The sequence below is a fragment of the Balaenoptera borealis genome, assembly GCF_965194805.1.
Source record: "Balaenoptera borealis genome assembly, chromosome: 4".
Classification (NCBI taxonomy): Eukaryota; Metazoa; Chordata; class Mammalia; order Artiodactyla; family Balaenopteridae; genus Balaenoptera; species Balaenoptera borealis.
In genome coordinates this window covers 60,770,521-60,795,593 of record NC_138861.1, presented here as the reverse complement: position 1 = coordinate 60,795,593, position 25,073 = coordinate 60,770,521, and the positions used below count along the sequence as shown (strand labels likewise).

The 25,073-nt window shown below is 34.6% G+C and overlaps 1 protein-coding gene across 1 annotated transcript; it reads left to right on the top strand.

The window, feature by feature from the left end:
- The first annotated feature begins 7,954 nt into the window (after window positions 1-7,954).
- ALB (albumin) lies at window positions 7,955-25,022 on the top strand. Its single transcript, XM_082390218.1, has 15 exons — window positions 7,955-8,077; window positions 8,773-8,830; window positions 9,681-9,813; window positions 11,486-11,694; window positions 12,251-12,383; window positions 13,215-13,312; window positions 14,805-14,934; window positions 16,244-16,458; window positions 17,774-17,906; window positions 19,002-19,099; window positions 20,485-20,623; window positions 21,238-21,461; window positions 22,639-22,771; window positions 23,413-23,480; window positions 24,856-25,022. Exons 1-14 carry the CDS (start codon window positions 7,999-8,001, stop codon window positions 23,452-23,454), a joined length of 1,824 nt encoding a protein of 607 aa, XP_082246344.1. The 5' UTR covers window positions 7,955-7,998; the 3' UTR covers window positions 23,455-23,480; window positions 24,856-25,022.
- Window positions 25,023-25,073: the final 51 nt, after the last annotated feature.

The following is a 25,073-nucleotide window of genomic DNA, read 5'->3' as shown; positions in this document are numbered from 1 at the left end:
CGATGTTAGATGATGTTCTTATTTCATTCTTTTACATGCAGCTGTTCAGTTTTCCCAATACCACTTATTGAAGAGACTGTCTTTTCTCCACTGTACATTCTTGCCTCCTTTGTCATAGATTAATTGACCATGAGTGCATGGGTTTATTCCTGGGCTCTCTACTCTGTTTCATTGATCTGTGTGTCTGTTTTTGTGCCAGTACCATGCTGTTTTGATTACTGTAGCTTTGTAGTATAGTCTGAAGTCTAAGAGTGTGATTCCTCCAGCTCTGTTCTTCTTTCTCAAGATTGTTTTGGCTATTCGGGGTCTTTTGTGGTTCCATACGAATTTTAAAATTATTTTTTCTAGTTTTATGAAAAATGCCATTGGTATTTTGCCATTGCATTGTCTGTAGATTGTGTTGAGTAGTATGATCATTTTAACAATATTAATTCTTCCAATCCATGAGCATGGTATATCTTTCCATCTGTTTGTGTCATCTTCAGTTTCTTTCATCAGTGTCTTATAGTTTTCCAAGCACAGGTCTTTCACCTCCTTAGGTAAGTTTATTCCTAGATATTTTATTCTTTTTGATACAATTGTAAATGTGATTGTTTCCTTAATTTCTCTTTCTGGTAGTTCATTGTTAGTGTATAGAAATGCAACAGATTTCTGTATATTAATCTTGTATTCTGCAACTTTACCAAGTTGATTGTTGCGCTCTAGTAGTTTTTTGGGTAGCATTTTAAGGATTTTCTATGTATATAGTATCCTGTTGTCTGCAAACTGTGACAGCTTTACTTCTTACTTTCCAATTTGGATTCCTTATATTTCTTTTTCTTGTCTTTGACATCTCTTCTTAGATGTCTCAAACATGCCTGAAATCAAACATGTCCAAATCATACTAATGATATTCCTACATAGCTCTGGTCTTTGTCCAGTGCTCCTTAGACCTGTGAGTCATGCCACAATCATTGAATTGTACCAGGCAGAAAGCTAGAAATCATCATGACACCTCTACTTTTCTTACCAACCATTTTCAATCCATCCAGTCCTGCTGATTATTTCTCCTTGGAGTTTTGTGCTGGAGAGAACCACCCCCCAGCCCTGGCCCACCTCTCTTTTCTGCCTATCCCTGGCTTTATCCTGTACTATGAAGGGACGTTATTTATGTGCATGTGGAAATTCCACTTATTATATCCCAGCTTATTATATACCACCTTCAAAAGCTGCCTCTTGGCCACTTCTCAGACCTAGGAGTAAATACATCAATAATATGGTCTGCCCATGGAAAGATATACTCATGTAAGGGAACTCTCTGGCCCTAGAAGAGGTTCAGAGCTGTTTGGACTGGGAGTTCCAGGGTTAGGGTGCCTGAATCATGGTCTAGAAGAGGAGGAAGACATACCCTCGGTTTTGTGAGCAGAGCATAGCTGGAAGCAGAACATAGCTGGGGCAGAACATAGCTGGAAGAAGCTGGAGGAGGCCTTCTAAAGAATGGATTTTATAGAAGGGGATCTCTTTTTTGGGTCCAAGACCAGTACTGCTCCTAAATATCTCTTCAATCTGTCCGTTTCTCTCCATTTCTATACCACTGATATAGGTCAAGATCTCACCATCTGTTGCTGGGACTATTGCATTAATCCCCTGACTAGTCTTCCTAGATATACTCTTGCCTTCTCTAGTCTCTTCCCTACACTGCAACCAGAGTAATTTTCTGAAGCATAAATCAGATTATATCATTGGGCTAATAAAATCATTCAACTTCTCATTGCTTTTAGAATGAAAAACAAATATACTACTGTAGCTAAGATGACATACAAACCATCTACTCTCATATCTCATCTCACATTGTGCTTCCCCTCAACTGTAGCTTTTCTCAGTTTCTTTCATGCTCTTTCTTTTCTCAAGCATTTGCACATTTTGTCCCCTGTGCCTGGAAGGCTATTTTCTTTCATCTTTCTTTATGCCCATTTTAAAAATTCTCAGTTTAAAACTCACATCCCTGGGAAAGCCCTCTCAACTTCCAGGCACATGGTATTATTAAATAAATATGGCTTGAATCAAGAACACTGTTTTATCACTAAATATTTGGGTGGTCTACTGACTTTGTCAGTCATCTTAGATGAACTATTTCCCCATAGAAGTTTTGTAGCTTTTTACCAGAACAATACATTTCTTTGGGGTTTATAATATTAAAATGACCAATCTCATCCTTAGCTTTGCCTGCAAATCCAAATAATTGCAAATTCTGCTTTTTTTTTTTTCTGATTGCCAGCCTGCCTTTCTTTTCTTTCTTACTCCTACAGGAAATTTCATTGTCTTTTAAATTCAGGTCTAACTCTTTGCTTTCTGCATTTTGGTATTTTATCAAACATTTAGAAATCACACATATTCTTACCCTCCTTACTTCCCTCAGCCCTCTACCTACTCATTCCATTTCTTCAGGCAAAGTTCCTTCATAGGCAAAAATGAACCCAGAGAATGCAAATTTGAAGCTTTACAGTCTGTTGAGTTGCATAGTTACCTGAAGAGGTTAGAGCCCACACATCTTATTTATGGACAAGATTGCCCTTTAATTTAGAGCTTCTCCTCTGATACTTCTTTATCACCTCAGGAGTACTTTGTGTTCTACATGCACAGCACTTTACAATGTTACAATGTAATTATCTTTCTATGGTTCTATCTTCCCTATTAAACTGTGAGCTTCAAGACCTAGGGAGGTCTTCAAGAACTTCAAAGTCAGGGACTGTATCTTATTAATCTCTTGTATCCTCATAGCCTAGGAAATGCGTGGCATTTAGTGAGCATTCAATACATTTTGAGCATTTAGTGAGCATTTGATACATTTCTTTCACATGAATGAAAGACTAGGTGGTACTACTTAAAATAATAAGCAATAAAATAAGTCTGAAACATTATTTTCAGAATTGTGCCCTGTCAGCAAGAACACTGGTGTTCCTAAATAAATAATGGGTTTGTTGATGCTAGGACAATGTTTGCTTTTAGATACCATGCTTCTCGACGTGCAATTTTTGCCAATTTTCCATGTAATAACAAAGAGAAATTTGAACTCATCAATAACAGCATTTGCCTTCAAGACATTAAATGCTGAGAGGCCAATTTATATAATTTTAATGAATGAAAGAATATCTAATGTAATTATAAAAATTAAAATTGAAATAGTAATTGTATATATTTCATCTAATAATTTAAGCTACACGTATTAAATATACTGCATATCTCACAACTGTGAATCAAAAGTATTTTGGAAAGAAATTGCCATTGTCAACATCATACGTTACTGAAATTACTTCTTTATGCTATTTGAATGCATATTTTTATAGCAACATATTATTATCAAATAGCTATTTTTGCAAACAGAAACTTCAAATCTATAAATACTATTCTAATAAAAGAATTTTGTTCTTTTCAATGTCCACATCACGAAAAACTAATTTTGAACAATTCATTACTTATATGTGCAATAATTATATTTAAAATCATTTTAAAAATATTTACATTGTATAGTTTATTATAATTAGACTAGAGATGAATTTCTCTTTAAAAAAGATTAGGCCAATTATTTATTTGATATATTTCTTAAAAGTTACAAGTTTTTTTGGATCAAATAATTCATTTCTTGATGTTAACCCATATATAGATGCTTAAAAAGGTGACGAGAATTTCAAGACTTAAATTTCATGGCTCAGTTGGGTGGCCAGCCAGAGAAGTTTCAGCTAAAGTCCAGCACTGTAAGATTACAAAACATCTGATTAATTTTAAGCTTCAGAAAACATGAAGGAGAAAACAATTTTTTTATCCTTTAATGAAAACTTCCTAAATTTGATCCACTGACGTTTTAACATAAGAATATTTTAGCTACACAGCCTTTGTTGTTTTACAAGAGGTTAAAAATAGTTCCATTTTGTACCTTTAAACTAATCTCCTTTTTAGGTAGTAAGTCTCTTGAATTATTTTTGAAAAAAAATATAGAATATGAAGAGACTAAGCACTATTAAACTCTCAGCAGTGTATTAATTTCTGTTTGATGTCCATCTGTAGCTACTATTATGAGATAGGCGTTACTAGTATTAATTTCAATTTCTATATTTATAGACTATTTGTTGTTAACTTATACAAAGAATGGATAAACATGGATTTCAGGCATTAGCTATATTTTTCTTGGATTGGAAAAATGATAGAAAGATATGAGAAAGTGTCACTTTATTTCCATAATTTAGACAAGTTAAATGATCTTTTCATTTCTTAAAAATGTTAACCTGAATTGGATAGAGAGTAATGCCTGATGAGCCACTGGGCAGCTTAGCAATGGACCAATTCTCAGATTTGTATCCCAATTTCCTAACTTGTTATATTCATTCTAACAGTCAGACCCTTTTCTCATGCTATGACTGTTTCACTGGGAATATGAAATCACAGAATGTTCAAGTTAGAAGGGTCCTTAAAGATGATTTAATTCAACTTGACCCATATAGCATAAAGATATAACCAGATCTGCGTGTTCAAGTTTGGAGCTAGAAATTGACATTGAGCTGAATTAAACTGCCTAGTAAAGAGTTGAGAAGTTTGAAGTAAATGGTTAGGAAATCTGAGAGAAGGCACATGTAATTTCTAGAGGCCCAGAGTAACATGAGGAAAGGTGGAAAAGGGACCCTCCTGCCATGGGAGCTTTGGAGAGAGAAGGACTTAAGAGATGGGACAAGCCAACAATGGTGATCTAGTGTGGTTTTCATAATGTGAACTTTCTTTTCTTTGTTTCCTATGAAATTTTCAGCAAAGAATTTTGGATTACATTACAATTTTTTGTTTGCATTAGATGCCTATATAAGTTCATACAATTTGGACAATTTATTTTCTTATTTATTAATGGGAAATATATCTTCACAAGTGAACAAGAAATTAAATTGCTTACCATGTTTCAATTAGTTAGTTTGATGCTTAATGGTCTTTTACTTTTCTACCCTTCGTATTTTTTAGAAAGCAGTCCAGAGCCTTCATGATAGGTAGGATCTACCCTACCTATCCACACATATGTCCATAGTATAGTAGGAAAAATGCTAAGAAGAGATTTTTTTGTTCTTGAATTTCTCTCCAAAAAGATCCAAATTTCCCTTATTTTAGAATGACTTTGGATTAAGTGTTTCTAGAAAGTCTCTATTAAAATACTGACGCTATTATCCGACATTGTTGTCACATTTTAATACATATGTTTCACTTTTTTTCTAAGAGAAGACAACCCAGAAGTAATAATCTATCACAGAAGGAGATGGCATAAGGGCTGGACCAAGAAGATGGACAGTTGGAAGGAAAGCTGGTTTGGATGACTTGGTGAGAAACTTCAGGAATTAAGAGTGTGGTAGGAGGGTGTAGGTTTAAGGTTATGATTAGCAGGGCAAGGAAGTAGGGGACTGGTCTCAAGAGAGATTTCATTTGCTTCAAAACTGTGCCTTTTCTATCCTGTCAAAATGAATGCAAAAATAAAGGACAAAAGGGATAAAGGCTCAGGTTTAATTCCCAGTTATATTTCAACTGAGGTATTTTTCTTCTCGTGTAAATGATCAGTACATTATTAATCTTTGCATATGAAGTAATCATCTTAACCACTCTCTCTTTAAACTTTTTCCATAAAAAGAAACTAGAATCTGTAAGCCATATTTTTAACTCTTGGTTTAAATATTTGCATTTACTCCCATGCCAGACTCCTTTGATGATTAACTAAATATGACTTTAAAAGCTTGAAGAACAGAATATTTAGAAATAACCAACAATTATGTAGTTTCATTCTTCTTTCAGTTTATAATGTACATGCAGAATTAATCGAAGAAAACTGTAGGTAGGTATCCTTACTTTGGGAACCCACAAAATGCAAATATTCAAGGGTTACTTATTAATTAAGATAAATTTTAAACAGATAGTGTTAAGAATTAAATATTTTAATTTCTCAACCATCTGCTAGTCTTTAAAAAGGATACACATATGGAAAACGCATTATTGATACTCTTAGTAAGATTCTTTCAGGTGTTTCAGTTTTATATTTGAAAATTATGCAAGCTTCATTAAATATAGGAATATCAATTTTAGGTTTCTAGAATCATTATGAATTTGATTTTCTTTTAGTTTTCTGTATTACTATTATAGTACAGTATAATATGAGAGTGCAAAGTAGGTGGAAAAACTAATATTATTCTCTTCATTTGTTAAATAAAAAAATATGCACAAAGTATATGTGTGAATGCTAAAGGCCTGATTTTGTGAATTAGTCATACAATTAAGTCCAATGATAAGGATTGTGTGTTTGATCAAGCCTTCCCAGAAGACTCATTTTAAGGAAAAGGCCAGGATTGAATACTGACTTCAAATAAAAGTGCCTACTTTTTCTTGAAGGCTAAAAGAAAAGTTGACTTAATTTACCCAAAAAGGAATTATTTTCTTATTTAGAAAATCAGCATAGTTTCCTTCTTTCTTTTACAGTATACAATTTCAGGCTTCAAAGAAATGGTTTTCTCCAATGGAAATAATTCCATAGGCAGATATTCATTTACTTCTGTTCAGCTATGGCCAGAAAGACAAGTCTGGCTCCCTTATTCGGACTCCCTTGAGCCATTAAAAAAACTCTTATCAGCTCTAGCTAGCTAGCTATCATCTGTATGTATATTACCTATCTCTCACCTATCTAAAAATCTATCACCTGTTTTTCTATTATCTCCTCTTCTGTGCTTGATTATTTAATTAGTACCCTGAAAATGAAATAAAATAAAATAAGATCATAGAAAGTGTATTTCTTTCACCATATGACTGAATAGGAAAAATAATTCTTCTCTTGACTATTTACTAGTCTCTGAGTCTATATGTGCCATAGGGCAAAATGACTGACAGTTTTAATTGACTCGGTTATTTAATTAAATGAAATGACTGGCTTGGTACTAATTATTGTTCTGTAGTATCAGAGAGGGTCAATTTTCCCACTGATTGAAATGCATAGTTCATCTTTTAGAGCAAAAGGGCAGAGAGAGAATAGTCATTCAGAGGTAGAGATCAGAATCTTGGGTGGGGAGAGTAAGAAAGGAAGTTTGAAAAAACATTTTTAAAAAATTATCTTTGTTTTGCTTTGTTTTTAGACATGAAGTTAAATTTATTTTGAAATTTAAAATAACATTAAAAAAGAGCATGTGACTTCTCTTTTTATTAAAAGAGAGAAAGGAAAAAAGCGTGAAATAGGGATGGAAAGAATATGATGCCTGGTAAAGAAGATCTAGTATTCTTATAACCACTAAAGGTGTAATCAGGCTCAGCCTGTCCTGTGTATATTATGATGGCAAAGATCATCATTACTGCCATGGTGTCCATTTTCTTCCCCATGTCTTTTTCATGAGAGATACCCACATTGCCTCTAAGTACTTTGCTCTAGGGCCTGAACCACATGTGGGCCAGAGCTGAGATGAAAATGTAGGACTTTTGAATAGCCATTTCAGTTATTATTGTTGCTATGGCTTTTCCTTAGTTCTCAAATGTGTGTGTGTATGTGTACATTTTTCATTATTTATCAATAAAAGTACAGTTTGAATTAGTAATAGATACAATTCAGAGCTTAGCTCTTTTAGTATATGTTATTTCCAAGCTAAGTTATTGGTTTGGTTAAATTTTTTCAAATACTGAAAACTCAAATGTTCAAATGGTAAATCACAGAGAACATGGTAATCGTACAAATTGTTTAAACTCTTATGTAAAATTTGATAAGGTGTTTTACATAACTAATGAATTGACAAGGTCTTGTGGAGAAAACATTTCCAGATCGCAAACATACGCAACGGATTTAGTCAAACAATTTTTTTGGCAAGAATACTATGACTTTTGTAATCAGTTGTGAGCCAATAAAATACAAAGATGAGTCTAGTTAATAATCTACAATTATTGGCTAAAGAAGTATATTAGTGCTGATCTCCCTCTATTCATCCTACCTTTTCTCTTCTATCAACCCCACAAGGCTTTGGCACAATGAAGTGGGTGACTTTTATTTCCCTTATCTTTCTCTTCAGCTCTGCTTATTCCAGGGGTGTGTTTCGTCGAGATACACGTAAGAATTCTATTTTTCTACTGTTCAACTTTTATTTTATTTTCCTAGTAAAAGAAGGTTTCAGTAAACCTTGAATCTTTAATGAAGTAAGTTTTCCTTTAGCATTTATTTTCTAGACTGTTACGATATTTTGTATTTGTGAACCCTTAAGAAGTTATCATATTTCTAACATCTTAGGTGAAACAAATAGTTTAGTAATTGTTATTTCCTATTGCACATGAGGGAACTTAGGCAGAGTGAATTAAACTTCACAGAATATAGTTGAAGATAGAATTCAAAACTCCAGATTCCCAAAGGTCTATCCACTGTACCTTAATTTATATAAAAAAATATAAAACCTGTGTTTTTAATCTTATAAGTAGAACTTGTATTTATATTTTTCATTTCAGACTGTCCTCTCAGTGGCTGTTAATAAACACTGCAAAGGCATTAGATCTTATCCAGATTTGAATATAAAGCTATAAATATTTAATGATTTTTCAAATAGTATCATTTGAGATTAAATAACTCTTCTGCTTAAATGCAGAATAAATAGTTCACCAGCATCCTAAGATTTTCTGTTGGGAGTCAGAGCCCAATATCTTGGAGCAAATGAATACCTAAATCAAGTGGAGAGAAACATAAAAAATAATATCTTAACCAGTTGTTTCTTTAGAATTTAAAGCAAATCTTTTTTTTCCCTTTTTTCCCCCCAGACAAGAGTGAGATCGCGCATCGGTTTAATGATTTGGGAGAAGAAAATTTCAAAGGCCTGTAAGTTAAAATATTTAAGAATGAAAATTTAACGTTTCTAATAATATTGGTTATAATTTTGAAGTCCTTGTATTCCACTGTCATCAGAGATTCTAGAACAGTACTGTCCAATAGGATTTTCTGCATTGATGCAAATATTCTATATCAGTGTAGTCCAATATAGTTGCCATTGGCCACATGTGGCTATTGAGTACTTTAAATATGACAAGTGCAGCTGTGGATCAAAAATTTAAACAGTATTTAATTTTAATTTATTTAAATATATATTGTCATTTATGGCTAATGGCAACTGTTTGGACAGTGTAGCCCTGGAACTCTTATATAACCTGCATGGTGGAAAGTTCCTTTCACAACTTGCTTACTAAATTCTTTTACCTAGCAAATAGTTCTGTGGTTTCTTGAGATGATTTTAATATATTTTAATCTAGTAAAAGTTGAGAAAATAGTTTATTTTTCAAGGTCTATCTCATTCTACAGCCTGATTAAATAAGATATGTGTGTGGTTCTTGTTTTTTGTTTTAAATAATCGAAAGGCCTATGTAATGCCCCAGTCTTAACAATTAGGTCTATTTAGAATACATTTTGCTTGCTTGCTCTATGTGTATGCATCTACTGACATGCACACACATATTTTTATACATGGTGGAAATATAATCATCTTTGCTTAGAAAGCCACACATACCTGGTTAGGCCTCAGATAATAGCTGATGTGAACAGGCTTTCTGGATAATAGTAAGAAAGATGTGTAAAATATAGAACATATACAGACACACTATTTGTTTTCTAGCATAGCAACCTACTGTATATTAAAATTTTATTATGCTACATTTTTCTATGTCCTTCATTTCAGGGTGCTGATTGCCTTTTCTCAGTATCTTCAGCAGAGCCCGTTTGATGAGCATGTAAAATTAGTGAATGAAGTAACCGAGCTTGCAAAAGCATGCGTTGCTGATGAGTCAGCTGCAAATTGTGACAAGTCACTTGTAAGTATATTCTGATTTTGAATAGTATTTCTTCTTCCTTTACGTAATCTTGAATGTTTAAAAAGAAACAAATACCACTTCAGTTTTCTCAATTATTACTAAATGACCGTATTTGTAAGCAACGCTCAAAAGTGGGTATAGCCACTGTTTCTTCAATGATAGATATATTCTAGTATACCCACAATTTTAAAAACATTTCTTTGTTGAAACCACACACAAGAGTCATAGTGTTGGACTTGACAGGTGGCGCAGTGGTTAAGAATCTGCCTGCCAGTGCAGGGGACACGGGTTCGAGCCCTGGTCCGGGAAGATCCCACATGCCGTGGAGCAACTAAGTCCGTGTGCCACAACTACTGAGCGTGCTCTCTAGAGCCCGTGAGCCACAACTACTGAGCCCGCGTGCCACAACTACTGAAGCCTACGTGCCTAGGGCCCGTGCTGCATAACAAGAGAAGTCACTGCAATGAGAAGCCTGTGCACTGCAACGAAGAGTAGCCCCTGCTCACAGCAACTAGAGAAAGCCCACATGCAGCAACGAAAACCCAACACAGCCAAAAATAAATTAAAAAAAAAAAAAAAGAGTCACAGTGTTTTTAAATGGAAATTTTTTATTTGTAGAAGTTTCTTTTTAAACATTTTTTGAAGTTAGATTTCTTTTCATAGAGGCTAATAATGATAGTATAGTTTTTATCTTCCGAAAGTACTCACCTGATCTCTGTGCTAACTTTGTTACCCGGGTAAAATAATAGTACAGCTATGTATTCCTCATTTTAGGGATATTCATATTTTTACATACAATAGAAAATCAGAACTTCGAACTTGTGATATTTTCAGATAGGTCTTTAATATAAGGATAGCTTTATGTTTCTCTCACCACTTGATCTATATATACCTTTCTGGGGACAAGGCAGTTTTTTATTTATCACTAAAGCCTTTATTCCTCTTATTTTTCTCTATATGTACTTCTGCCTCAAGGCAGAATCAGTTCTTTAGCTACACACAATAATATTGCTCTAAATATGAATTTTAAAAATGTGTCTTTTTAAAAAAATTAATAAATTCTGTCTTGAGCAGCATATTTTCCCTAAAGTTATAATTACTTTCATAATAAAAATTAATGGGGACAGAAAGGATTCATTTAATGGAATATGCATTGAGACAAATATTTCTAGAACAAAAAAATCTATATTTTAATACAATAACAACTAATGCATGGTAGATTATGTTACTCCTCAGTTTTGAATGGTATCTACTAAAAAGCTGAACCTCTCAAAAAGGAGCAGATCAAATGAGAAACTATATGAACACTTCCCTCCCTAATGTGAATTCACTTGCTACTTAGAGGATATTTTTCCTTGAGTTTTTATTATAATGATTGTTCTCCTAGCCTTTAGCCTCAGGTGGAAATAGGAGTTATGCTCATTCATTAAAGTCATTATCTTTTTGCCCTTCTGTTTTATCCACTATAAGTGATAGTGTGACAGTTAATTCTTATGGAAATCACACATAGATGGTGAAATCAAGGGAAGCTCTCTAAATCTGAGAAAAATGTGGATTTTTATATGATTTACTAACCAGGGCTTACCAAGATATTAATTCCTTATACTATTCTTTGGGTATAAGGAAAGCAAAATTCTGCCCAGCAATTTGACGCCTGCTTTCTTTCACTTAGCACACTCTCTTTGGAGATAAACTGTGTGCAGTTGCATCCCTTCGTGAAACCTATGGTGAAATGGCCGACTGCTGTGCGAAACAAGAGCCTGAGAGAAATGAATGCTTCCTGAAACACAAAGATGATAATCCAGACCTCCCTAAGTTGAAACCAGACCCTGATACTTTGTGTACCGAGTTTAAGGAAAACGAACAGAAGTTTTGGGGAAAGTAAGTAATCAGATTTTTAAGCTTCAAAATTAAAAATTATGGAATAGGTCAAGACTCATTATAACAATTACTATTATGAAAAATATTATCAACATTAAGACTTGAAGCTTTTGTTCTAATGACAATTTTCAAAGAAATAATATATGATACTACAAAACTCTACACGATGAAAAAGTCAATCAAAGATCTTTTGGAGTCCATCAAAACAGGATATGATCTGTATGAAAATACTGGAAGTTGACATGTATTAAAATATTATAAAGATATATATATTTAGTATTCTCAGAATTTATTTCATTTTAGTCAATAACATATCACTGATATTTAACTAATTTACGCATGTGTATATATTTATATGTATATATATGTATGAGTTTAACATTTTCACTGACTCAAAGAGTGACAAAGGCAAGTTCATCATGTGCAAATTGAGCTTAACTGGTAAATTAGATGTCTTTAGATTTTGGAGGTTCTGGGGAGAATGTAGATTACAAATGTTCCTGCAATACTGTCTGCTATAGAAAAACGGCTGTCTGTTTTTTGTTTAAAACTTTAGATACCTATATGAAATTGGCAGAAGACACCCCTACTTTTATGCCCCAGAACTCCTTTACTATGCTCATCAATATAAAGGAGTTTTTGCAGAATGCTGCCAAGCTGCTGATAAAGGTGCCTGCCTGATACCAAAGGTATTCCCCAGAAGAAGAATAGAAGAACCAATTCATAATCAAATCTCAGTTTTGGGACATCTTCTGGTTAGATTTAGGAAACCTAAGCCTCCAATAGAAACTTCTTTACATGGTCAAAAAAGCCTTCCTCCATCTTTTCCCCCGCAAATATCTTTCACCTTTTTTGAAGGCCTATGTCTTCCACCTTCCACCTTCTAAGATTTGCCTAAGTGGATCTGGTAGAGGGAATCGCTGTGTATGTGTCTAAATATCCTGCCTCTTTTAATAGTGCAAGTCGCTATAGTGAAATACGGAAAATCATGTTTAAAATTACACAGCAAGGGAACACAGTTTTTGTTTCTCTTTTCATGAGACTTTTTTATTCGGAAGGGAATTTAAAGTAGGGGAGAATTTAACTGCATCTAGAAGCCTGGATTTATTCATTCATTCCATAAATATTTACACTGCATTCTCTTTTATAGGGAGTTTATTGATGTTATGAGAGTTGGTGGAGGAGGCATTGAAATGGGTTATATGCAAAATTAAGTCAGCAAAGTTCTGTTCCCTGGGATATTAGTGTACTCTGTCCTTCCACTTTTCCTTTCCGTTCCCTTTTCCCTAGCAATGCGTCCATGCTGGTTCTTAACTACCTGGAGGTTTCCACTATGAGCAGACTAACTTTTCCTCTTCCTACAGAACAAAATAGTTATTTGCCAATAGTGATACTTGGGAATTTAGGGGTAAATTCTCTCTTTAAAATTCAATTTGGCATAGTCTCATCTGAGCTTATGACGGGGTGGTCTGCGTAAAATTTTTCTTTTCTAATTTTTCCAAAATTGTTTCTTTTTGCAGATTGAGTCTGTGAGAGAACAAGTACTGGCTTCATCTGCCAGACAGAGACTCAGGTGTACCAGTATCCAAAAATTCGGAGAAAGAGCTCTAAAAGCATGGTATTTTAAACTTAGTTTGCATTTTTATAATGATGTAAATGATGATGGTTCAGTTGACAAGACTGTACACTTGCATGTCATTTTACACAGTGCTTTCACTTATATCTTTTTGGTTGTCTAAAAGGTAGAAATTTGACAGAGGTGAAAACCAGAGCATCAGTAACAATTTGTCATTATTTTTTTATCATATCTTTTCTAAGTAGTCAAAGAATCTAGAGGACTTTTTTGTTCTTCTAGGACAGGTGTCTAAACTCCCATGTATTTATAATGATTGTGATCTTAGTATAATGGTCCACTGTTTTTATAAAGCTGTAGTCAGGGTCTTTAATTTTATCTCCCCTCCACCCAGTTATCTGAAGTGTCTGCTTGTCTTTTTATGTTCTGATAATTAATTTCAGCCATCAGGTTTTCTTCTCATTTTCTTGTAGCACCAGTTCTGCGCTTAATGTCTTGTTTTTGCCTGGGCCTCTGTATTTATATTATTAACTAGCTCTAGAAGCATCCTTCAGTATCTGAGCCAAGGAACTCCCCTTCTCCATCTCCCACACCCCTGCCACCAATCCCTCGCTTCTAGTCAACACGAACAGGAAATAAAATGAAAATAGATATTTTGCAAACTCTCTAGAAACTGGCACCTGAACTATCTTTGCCTGTCATCCCTACCATCTATACCACCAAAAGCAACCAAATCAATAAACGAAACAACCTTAACATGAAATGATACATAGTTAAACAGGCTATGATTGGTTTGGGGGAAGAAGTGTCTTTTATCAGATTTAGGCAACTTCGAAATGATTTGGGAAAGCTTGTGGATATTAGCCTTTTACATCTTGTCAGTGAGCTGAGAGATTATGCTGAATCAATTTCTTGGTAAAAATATGCTGAATCAAAACTCTCTAATTTTGTAGAAATTATGAAATTTCTTTTCTCAGAGACCTTTGGAAGTCAGGAAGAGTGTGTTTTAGTTAATCAAAAAAAGGATAACTGGAATTTGTATGGCACTTCCCAGTTCATAAAATGCTTTTTTTTTTTTTATTATCTAATTTAATCCTCACAACAATCCTTTGGTTTAGCATGTTGTTGTGACTCTGTAGAGACTGAAGCTCAGAGAGGCTAAGTAACTTGCCTAGGGTCACACTGTTAATAAGCTATAAAGCCAGATCTGGAAGTCAGCTCTGGGCTCCAAACCGGATGCCACTCAGCATGTTGCCTTTTTTAGAATCCCTCTTTGATTTCTGCTTTCGTGAATTGCTGGACTTCTAACAACCATACACACTCCTACAATGGATAATTAGGCGCTAAGGAAACATTTTGCCCTAAGATAACAACTTGATTCAGAATTAGCATTAAAATAAGAACTAATAAATCTTACAAATTATTTCTCTCTGTTATTTTATCCTAAATTTTCTTGTTATACGTAATATTTTCCTAGTGCTTTCATATAAAATGTTGCCTGTTAATAATATTCTGATGGGAGAATTTTCTTCTTTAGGTCAGTAGCTCGCCTGAGCCAGAAATTTCCCAAGGCTGATTTTGCAGAGGTTTCCAAGATAGTGACAGATCTTACGAAAGTCCACAAGGAATGCTGCCATGGTGACCTGCTTGAATGTGCAGATGACAGGGTAAAGAATCCTCAGTATCCTTTTTGGTAACTTACTTGCTTAAGTTGGTAGAATCAATTTGTTTAGCATCAGAACAACTGAGAGTGGTCTGAGATAGTTTTCTATGCTCGAATCTGCTCAATACTAGCCTTGCCTTGAGGTTCTTTCCTTCTTTCTTTCTCTCTTCCTTCCTTTCTTTCTCTCTTCCTTCCTTTCTTTCTTTCTTCCTTTCTTTCTTTCTCTCTCTCTCTCTCTCTCTTTCTCTCTCCCTCTCTCTCTCCCTCCCTCCCTTCCTTCCTTCCTTCCTCCCTCCCTTTCTTTCTCTTTCTTCCTTCCTCCCTCCCTTTTTCTTTCTTTCTTCCTTCCTTCCTTCCTTTCTCCTTCTTTCTTTCTTTCTTTCTCTCTCTCTCTTTCTTTCTTCCTTTCTTTCTTCATTTCTCCTTTTCTTTCTTTCTCTTTCTCTCTTTCTCTCTCTCTTTCTCTCTCTTTCTTTCTTTCTCTTTCTTTCTTTCTTCCTTTCTTTCTTTCTTTCTTTCCTTCCTTCTTTCTTTCTTTCTTTCTTTCTTTCTTTCTTTCATCCTACTCAGTAAGTGATCTGATAAACTCATTCAGTAATGTGTAATCCCTTTCATTCATATTCTGAGAACAAAAGCTTAAAACTGAAGTAAGACAGTTACAAAGGTAGATTTCTAAGAAGATTTTTTAAGGAGGTGGGAGGAGTTGGAGAAAGGCTAGAATCTGAAGAGACCTTTGGAAATTATGTAATTTTTTGCTCTATATTCTCTCAACTGTCTGTGTTAAAAATACTACTATTTAGCATATGTCTTTTTCTCAAACTGAAAAATATGACCAAATACCAGAATCCTAATCTCTTAGGACACTTCCTGGAAAATTTAAGGCAGATATTTTACATGTGTAAGTAGGGTCTGTGACTATGATCTTGACTAATTTTTCAAAAATCTGTAACACTTTTTTAAATTTTTTGGTTTCAAGATGCCTGCACTTAATTTGTGGGGAATATTTGGAAAAACAGTACTGAGTTTTAGTTTAAAATTTAAATGCTTTAACAGTAGAAATATAAAATTAATAAATAACTGATATGAGACCTTATTACTGACTAGTTTTTTTTCAAATCAAGTGGAAATGTTTTAGTAGTTCTATCTGTGTCTCTAGACTTAGCAGCACAGACTGAAAATATTCACAGAAGGCAGGTTGGTATATGTATGGTCTTAGAATACAATGAACTTGTTTTGCCAACATGGTAAAAGTCTAGGGAGGAAGCACAGCAATGCCAATTTACGTTGAACAGTTTCCATCAACTTGCTTGTAGGCGGATCTTGCCAAGTATATATGTGAAAATCAAGCTACAATCTCCGCTAAACTGAAGGAGTGCTGTGATAAGCCTCTGTTGGAAAAATCCCACTGCATTGCTGAGGTGGAAAAAGATGAGTTGCCTGAAAACCTGTCCCCAGTAGCTGCTGATTTTGCTGAAGATAAGGAAGTTTGCAAAAACTATAATGAAGCAAAAGATGTCTTCCTGGGCACGTAAGTGGATAAGGAATGATCTTTCATAGTTTTATATGGTCTCAGGATTTAGGAAATTATTCTAGGCATTCCTTTGGAATTGCTACAATCTTCATGTTGCCTACAATGTTTCTTTATTCTTTCTTCTCCCAGTCTTTAAACATTTTTGGAAAAAATTAATTTTAAAAATTGTCGTAAAATAATACATGCATATAGCAGATGCTCAATTAATAGAGAAGAGTACAAAGTAATAATAAAAGTTCATTTTTACACCCCCATTTCATTCCTTACTCCTTAGGAATATTTCTGGAAATACCTGTAGAAATATTTCGTGTATACATAAATTATATACATATTATCCATTCATGCATTCATTCAAAGAGTATTTCTTGAACTTATATATCTGTGAATATATGTAATACATCTTTATGTCTCTATATCTATCTATCTATCTATCTATTGATATATCTGATGTCAGCAAAGAACTATAAAGAGAAGTAGAATGTTACCAGGTGCTTTATATTTGGTTAAAAAGACCAGAAATCTGGTAGCATGGCAAGGCAGCATTAAATGACAGCAATTAAATGACAAAATCGATGATTATATAAAGTCAGTAAGTGTAGTGATAAACTTTGCATTTTTATTGCTCAATTATAATAGTATTCTGTGCACTAAATAATATTTCATAAAATTACGTACTCATCAAAAATTTACTCATACAGAGAGGAAAAAAATTAAGAATATATCTCTATTTATCTATCAGAACCTTTTTGAGGTGTAGTCCGAATCAAACAAATTATGCCTAATAGTAACGGGTGTCATTCCTCAGACATTTAATATGTGCCAGACCGCATGTGTTTCACATAGATTATGCCATGTATTTCCCACAGTTCACCTTATGAGATAGGTACTATTATTATCCCCATTCCACAGAGGAGGAAACAAAGTCTTGATAGTTTTAATAAGTTGCCTAAGGTGATATAATAAAATAAGTGGCAGAGCCAGGATTTGATAGCTTTAACTCTGAACCCCCAAGTCCTTAGCCACTAAGCTTTACTGCATGGGGTTTAGTCAAATTCAGACCTTTAGGATATGAGTTACTTTTGTGGTTAATTATGGGGTTTTTTTTGATGTTTTATTTACTTATTTATTTGTCTGCACCGGGTCTTAGTTGCAGCATGCATGTGGGATCTAGTTCCCTGACCAGGGATGGAACCCGGGCCCCCTGCATTGGGAGTGCAGAGACTTAGCCACTGGACCACCAGGGAAGTCCCAATTATGTGGTTTTTCTTGCTCATTTGTCCAACTAAATCTATTTTATTGTCATCTTAATTAGGTTTTTGTACGAATATGCGAGAAGGCATCCTGAGTACTCTGTCTCATTGCTGTTGAGAATTGCCAAGGGATATGAAGCCACACTGGAGGATTGCTGCGCCAAAGATGATCCTCCCGCGTGCTATGCCACAGTGGTAGGTTTCTGGAAGGAAAAAAATATAGCTCTTTAACTGATGATTCTAATAACAGGAAAGAAAAATAACGCAAGAATGTTACATAGTGCAATTTAGATTTTTTCTTAAGATGGTTTCAACTCTGTGCTTTTAAACATTATAGGAATAATAGCCTTAAATAGAAAGATCAAAGAGAGCAATCTCTAATTTCACAAAATCTTGACCATGCTTTTTCTCCTTTTTACACTCCTGAGAACAAAATAAGTTTAAATGTTAAGAGATTTAACTTAGATATAAAGAAAGTTAACCTGATTCCAAGTTTTATTAAGTATCAAGAATTAGTATCATAAGAAAGATTGTGAAATCTAGTACTTTAGAATATTTTCAAATCCTTTTTTGAGACAGTTTAGGGATGGTTTTACAAGAAATTAAGTGCGGAGAGGAAATCTGTTTTGAGAATATTTAGCATATTTCGCTATGCTAAAATAGAATTTTATCATGTTTGAGATATTTAGCACTCCTAGCACATATAGTGGTGTGCAAATTTAAGAATCAGAGGAAAGTCATTTTTTCCTCTACGAAGAAACTGGTTATACGCCAAGGGCCACACAGGAACTGATGACCAAGGGAAAATCTCTTATCTCAGAAAGCTCAGGATCCAACTAGAGAGATGGCTTAATAATGATGATACTTACAGTCATAGCCATCATTTATTGAGTTTTTACTATATTCCAGGCTATGTTTTAATTTCATTAGCTCAGGTGGTTTACAGAGCAGTTCTCTGAGGTGAGTACCGTGTTCATCTCCATCTTAGAAATGAGGGTTCTAAAGCTTTGAGATGGGAAGTAAAGTTGCACAACTAGAACCTGAGTCAGGTTGGCCTGGCTCAAACATCAGCAGTTGCACTCCAGAGTCTGAATGTTCTTAATCACTTATTTCATATGGTCTCATCAAATAAACAGTTTGGACATATTATAATAGATTTGACATCAAAAATCTATTTACATGGCTTTGGGCAGAAAGGAGGAAGGATCTCACTCTGCCTAGAAGGATGAAAAACATCCTGCATCTGGTCCTCAGGGAGAATGTTGTAAACACAATTCTTGTATTTTTCAGTTCGAGAAACTTCAGCCTCTTGTGGATGAGCCTCAGAATTTAATTAAACAAAACTGTGAACTTTTTGAAAAACTTGGAGAGTATCTATTCCAAAATGCGTAAGTATTTTGGCTTATTGACTAAATTTTTCATGTTCATTTAGTAAATATTTAAGCCAATTTATAGACCACCTATCAGAACTTTTTTTAAAAAATAGATTTATTTATTTTATTTATTTATTTTTGGCTGCTTTGGGTCTTCCTTGCTGCACACTGGCTTTCTCTAGTTGCGGAGAGCAGGGGCTACTCTTTGTTGCGGTGCACGGGCTTCTCATTGTGGTGGCTTCTCTTGTTGCAGAGCACGGACTCTAGGCATGCAAGCTTCAGTAGTTGTGGCTTGCAGGCTCTAGAGCGCAGGCTCAGTAGTTGTGGCGCACGGGCTTTGTTGTTCCGCGGCGTGTGGGATCTCCCAGACCAGGGCTCGAACCCATGTCCCCTGCATTGGCAGGCGGATTCTTAACCACTGCACCACCAGGGAAGCCCTATCATAGAACTTTTAATCTTGAAAATAAAGTATCATTTCTAATCACTCTCCATCAAGAAAGACCAGAGAAAATGAAATAAAATAGTTGATGGGATGAAGAGGCCTATATTTGAGTGCAGTTTAAAAAATTGGGCTCTTAAGTCTGGGAGGAAAAATATCAAATCTTGGGATATGAGAACTGAGGATGCCATTTGAAAGTTAAGAAATAGTTTATGAGCAAACAAAATATAGCAATGCTTCACAGAGCAGAAAATAGTAGGTCTTCAGTAGCAGTAGCTCAATAAGATGATGGATTAATGTCCCAATTAAATAGAGCCTTATCTGTGGAAGTTAAGACAGGAAGGGACACATCATTTAGTTATTTATTGTTCAGCTTACACATGTTAGCACTCTTCTACCTATAGGTGCTAGGAATAACAACAATGAACAAGACATAGTCTCTTCCCTTGAGTAGATTATGGTCATACATTGGCTTTCAATGGTGATTAGCATTCTTAGTAAATGATTATTACATGCTAGATACCACATCATGTTGGTCGCATACTTTGCTCCTTTTAATTTAATCCTTGCACCATCCCTTTTGAGTCAGGTATATTTCCTTCCATTTCATGGGTGAGAAAATTCATCCGTGTTTTTCAAATTTAGTACAGTGCTGATGTATGTTAAGCTCTCAGTAGGTTTTATTGAAAGAAAGAAGCAATTAATAAATATTTTAATGTCACTGAATTACAATAAGTTAAGCCACTTTCCTAAGATTAGCACAGGTGGATTCAAAGCTAGGCTTAATTAGCTCTTTAGGATAAGATCTTCTCCCACATTACCCCGCCAACCTTGAGATGATAATTTTATGAATGGAAAACCATCTTAGTGGATTTTGGCTAAGTGATCTCTGCTTGACCTGATGTGTTAGAAAAAGACAGTTTCTTGCCTGGCTGAAAACACATGGATTATGTTGTTATAGGCTCATAGTTCGTTACACCAAGAAAGTACCCCAAGTGTCAACTCCAACTCTCGTGGAGGTCTCAAGAAACCTAGGAAAAGTGGGCTCTAGGTGTTGTTCGCATCCTGAATCAGAAAGAATGTCCTGTGCTGAAGACTATGTGAGTCCTTTAGAATATAATAAAGTTAATAATGATGAAATTTTGCTTTTAGATATTGACAAAGCTAACTTTCAGAAGCAAGGGTGGGCTAATGTGTGTGTGTGTGTGTGTGTGTGTGTGTGTGTGTGTTTTGTGTATATGGTAATGGCAGCCAGGATTTGGTCACCTGTATTATCCTGACCATCAGAAAGAGGTTTTAGATAAGATTCCAAAAATGATAAATTGTTTTGAAAAAATTCTGTGAATTTTTAATGTTCCATCCTGGGATTTTCTGAATTTTTACTTTCTTTGGATCTTTAATGTATCAGTATAAGACTATTTCTTCCCTACTCCAAGACATGTATCAGGATTCACCTCAACTTATTTAATCAATTATTTTCTCAATAAATTATTCTTAAAGTGTAGACATATTTAATTAAAAGAGAAGACTTTTCCAAGTCCCTTATTACTTGTAGTTCTAAAAATAAGCAAATCGTTGCCTCAAATCAACCTAGGATTCAATGTTGCTAGTTAAAATATAACATTTGTTTTGGTCCTTTGGAAGGTAGGAGTTCATGGAAAACTTTTCATTATGCTTCCTTTGAACTTCTTTCTGCTCTCCTGCCTGATTTTAGCTGTCCTTGGTCCTGAACCGGTTGTGCGTGTTGCACGAGAAGACACCAGTGAGCGAAAGAGTTACCAAATGCTGCACGGAGTCCTTGGTGAACAGACGGCCATGCTTTTCTGCTCTGACAGTTGATGAAACATATGAACCCAAAGCTTTTGATGAGAAAACATTCACCTTCCATGCAGATTTATGCACACTTCCCGAGAATGAGAAACAAATCAAGAAACAAATGTGAGGAGTACTTCATTACTGCATGTGTTTGTAGTCTTGATAGTGAGAATTGTAAATTAAAATGAGCAACTTTTCCTTAAGTAGTGATTATATACCTTAAGTACTTAAGTACTGACCTTATGAAGCAGATAAAAGTGTCAAGAATAAAATGCATAGCATTTTGTTTTCTTAGCAAAAGAAAAAAAAAACAGTACCATTCAGAATAATCTTGTGGATAAAAGCTGCAGTAGAATAACAGCTTAGGCTAGGTCCAGTAGAAAAAACTGAACTGATGCATTTTTGCAGATAGCAAATTAGTTAGTAGAAATCATATGAAAATTTAATTCTAGGCATGAATGGTTATTTTCAGTTTGTTCTATGGGGACGCACAGACAAGGTAACCCCTCAAGATCTGACTTTTGAGAATGGAACTTGGATTAAAAATATCTGGGATTTTGAGTTCTGAGGCATGACTCCCTATTGCTGTCACAAGGGGTTATAACTGCATGAAATTTAGCAACGTAAATTTGCTATTATCTCTGGTGGATTCTGATCATGGACATAGACTTAAAAGTAATATTGCAAAACCTGTCATGCCCATGTGACTCTTTCTCTAGCACTATTGTCTCCGTAGATGTCAATGAAAGAGAACCACCCACTCCCATGAATTGGATAGTTTTATTTCCTATGGGCGCTCCACTATTAACTTTGAATGGGGCAAATTACAAAAACCAAATATAAAGATTCTCAGATTAGAAACTTTTTAAATGGAGCCCAAGATAAGTAAGTTTTTCAGGATCATTTTTAACTCTTCAATTTTTAAAATTCCATATGGCATAACTTCCAAAATCTGAATAACATATAAATGCAATGACATCATCCCCTCCAGTGATTTACTGAAGAATGATTTGTTGAGATTTACTGACACTACAAATGTTGAGCAATTTACATTGATTACTTAATTTGATCCTGCCACTGACCCTGCGAAGGTGGATTTTATTATCCTCATTATGCAAATGAGAATATTGAAGCTTATAATGGTAAGCCTGGGCCTCAGGTCCAGAGTTGTCTGGCTCTAAGACTTGGAATCTTAAGTAGCAGTGCTACCATTTTTACCATCTCCATTTTTCTGTAGTGAGTAAACATTTTTTTCCGTTTTTTTTTTGTTTGTTTGTTTTTTGTTTTCTTTCAAATGCAGTGCACTTGTTGAGCTGGTGAAACACAAACCCAAGGTAACAGAGGAACAACTGAAAACTGTTATGGGGAATTTTGCAGCTTTTGTAGACAAGTGCTGTGCAGCTGATGTCAAAGAGACCTGCTTTGCTCTGGAGGTACTGGAGTTGTTTGTCTTCATTTTCATATGTCTAATTTCCTTTGCTGTTGCATTTGATCAAGCTAGGGGTTAGTGGTTGAAGTATCTGAAAGACATTATGTGCAAGTAGAACAGGAATCTTATCCTTCATACAATTGTCTTACCAAATGACTGAAATAGCTCTTTTTTCTTTTAAATCTCCTGCTGCACTATAGTTTATTACTAAGTGTTTGTAATGTTTGTTCTGTTTCCAAAATTGTGATGTTTATGAATATAGATAGAAATATTTCTAAAGCCTGAGATCTCTTGGTAGAGACATCATCAAACCAAAACATTAATTTATTTAAACATTTTCTTGAAAATGCTGGTTTGTGATTTGGTTGAATCTGAATGTTTATTTTACAGGTTAGTGGGGAAATTTATATTTAGATGTCTGAATCATTTAATATTCCCCCTATGACTTGACAGTAATTTTTTTATTCCTTTGGGGACAATGATGCTGGTGAGCTTCCTCCTAGAGATTCTAGTACTAAACTGTTATTAAGGGATGTAATGTACATAAAACTACTTTGTAATCACCAATGGCTGTATAAATGTTAATTTTTTATCCTAATAGTGGTGCTAATATTTTCCCCACATCTGTCATTTCTTTGTATTTAGGGTCCAAAACTTGTTGCTTCAACTCGAGAAGCCATAGCCTAAAAAGAACACAACCACAAGCATCTCAGGTAACTACACTTTAGATGTTTTTTAAAACTAATTTTAATAGTTATTATTAAAATAGCAAAGATCAACTGACCAGTGCTAACCACTGTCCTAAACTCATTATATATATTAACTTCTTTACTTCTCAAAATAGTTGCCTGAGTTGAGTACCATTATTATTCCCATTTTGCAGATGAGAAAATGAAGGCATAGATCAAGAAATAGGTTAAGTAATTTACCCAAGGACTACCCAACCAGTGAGAGGCGAAGCCAAAGTTAAAAATTCAAACCAGGGCTTGAGAGTTAACCACTGGCCTATTCTGACCCAATGTGACACAGAAGACAGAGTCATTCTACTAAGTACTGGCTCAGCAGCGGGAAACTTTAGGCAATAGGCTGGACCATATGAAAGTGCATTTTTTGTATGTACAAAAACAGTTTAATATCAATGATTTCACATGGTTCAACCATATAGCTCAAAAACAAATTCATTTCATTGGAGAATATGATAGGTCTACCTTATGTGAACTTTTATTACAAGTAAATAATTTGCTACTAAGTTTACAATGTGTCAACATGCTGAGCTTTAAGAGCATTTCTCTTCTTATGACAAAAAGGCCCGCTTTAAAATTTAGATGTTTGAACATAAACATTTTTTACCCATTTTGGTATAGTATTTTGGGGGAAATTATAATAAAAAATAGAATGAACTTCCTTTTTGAAACAATTTGTCCAACTATTTTTTAGCATGAATTATTTTCATATTTTTCAAACTGTGATGTTTATTCCACTATTAGATTTTAACTTGCTCTTTGCCTATATGGTAATACCTTCATATTGTGCATTCAGGAAAGGAACCAACTTCATATCTTTGCAAATTTGGGCATTTCAAAATGTGATTTGTTTTAGTCCTAAATGGCAAGATTTTCTTCCTAGAGGTCTAACTTTGAGACGACAACTTTTTTGTTTGTAATTAACTTAGGTAAGAAGTAGGTGTTGGGAATTCCCTGGCAGTCCAGGGTTAGGACTCCACGCTTCCACTGCAGGGGACATGAGTTTGATTCCTGGTCCAGGAACTAAGATCCCGCAAGCCGCACTGCGTGGTGCAGCCAAAAAAAAAAAAAAAAAAAAAAAGTAGGAGTTAAGTAAATGACCCTGAGAGTTAATGATGAAAATCCTGTGTGACGAAGAGAGGACTTTACAATCCTTATAGCTGTGTCCCCTCCCCTAGCCCAACAGAAGAATTCAGCTGCCATGAATCTAGGACAGGCTTGAATTGTTTTCATCGGTGGAAATTGCAGAAAGGCAATCTAAGCAATTTGGCATTCATTTGAATAGACTTGAAAAAACACATGCCATTTTATAAACAGTAATTATATTTATCTTTTTGTTTTTCAGCCTACCCTGAGAGTAAGAGGAAAAAAAGAGAAATGAAAACTCAGAGCTTATTCATCTGTTTTTCTTTTGTGTTGGTGTTAACCAACACCCTGTCTTAAGAACACAAATTTCTTTAAATATTTTGCCTCTTTTCTCTGTGCTACAATTAATAAAAAAAATGAAAAGAATCTAACATAATTGTCCATGACTGTTATTTTTCAAAGATGTGTTGCCATCCT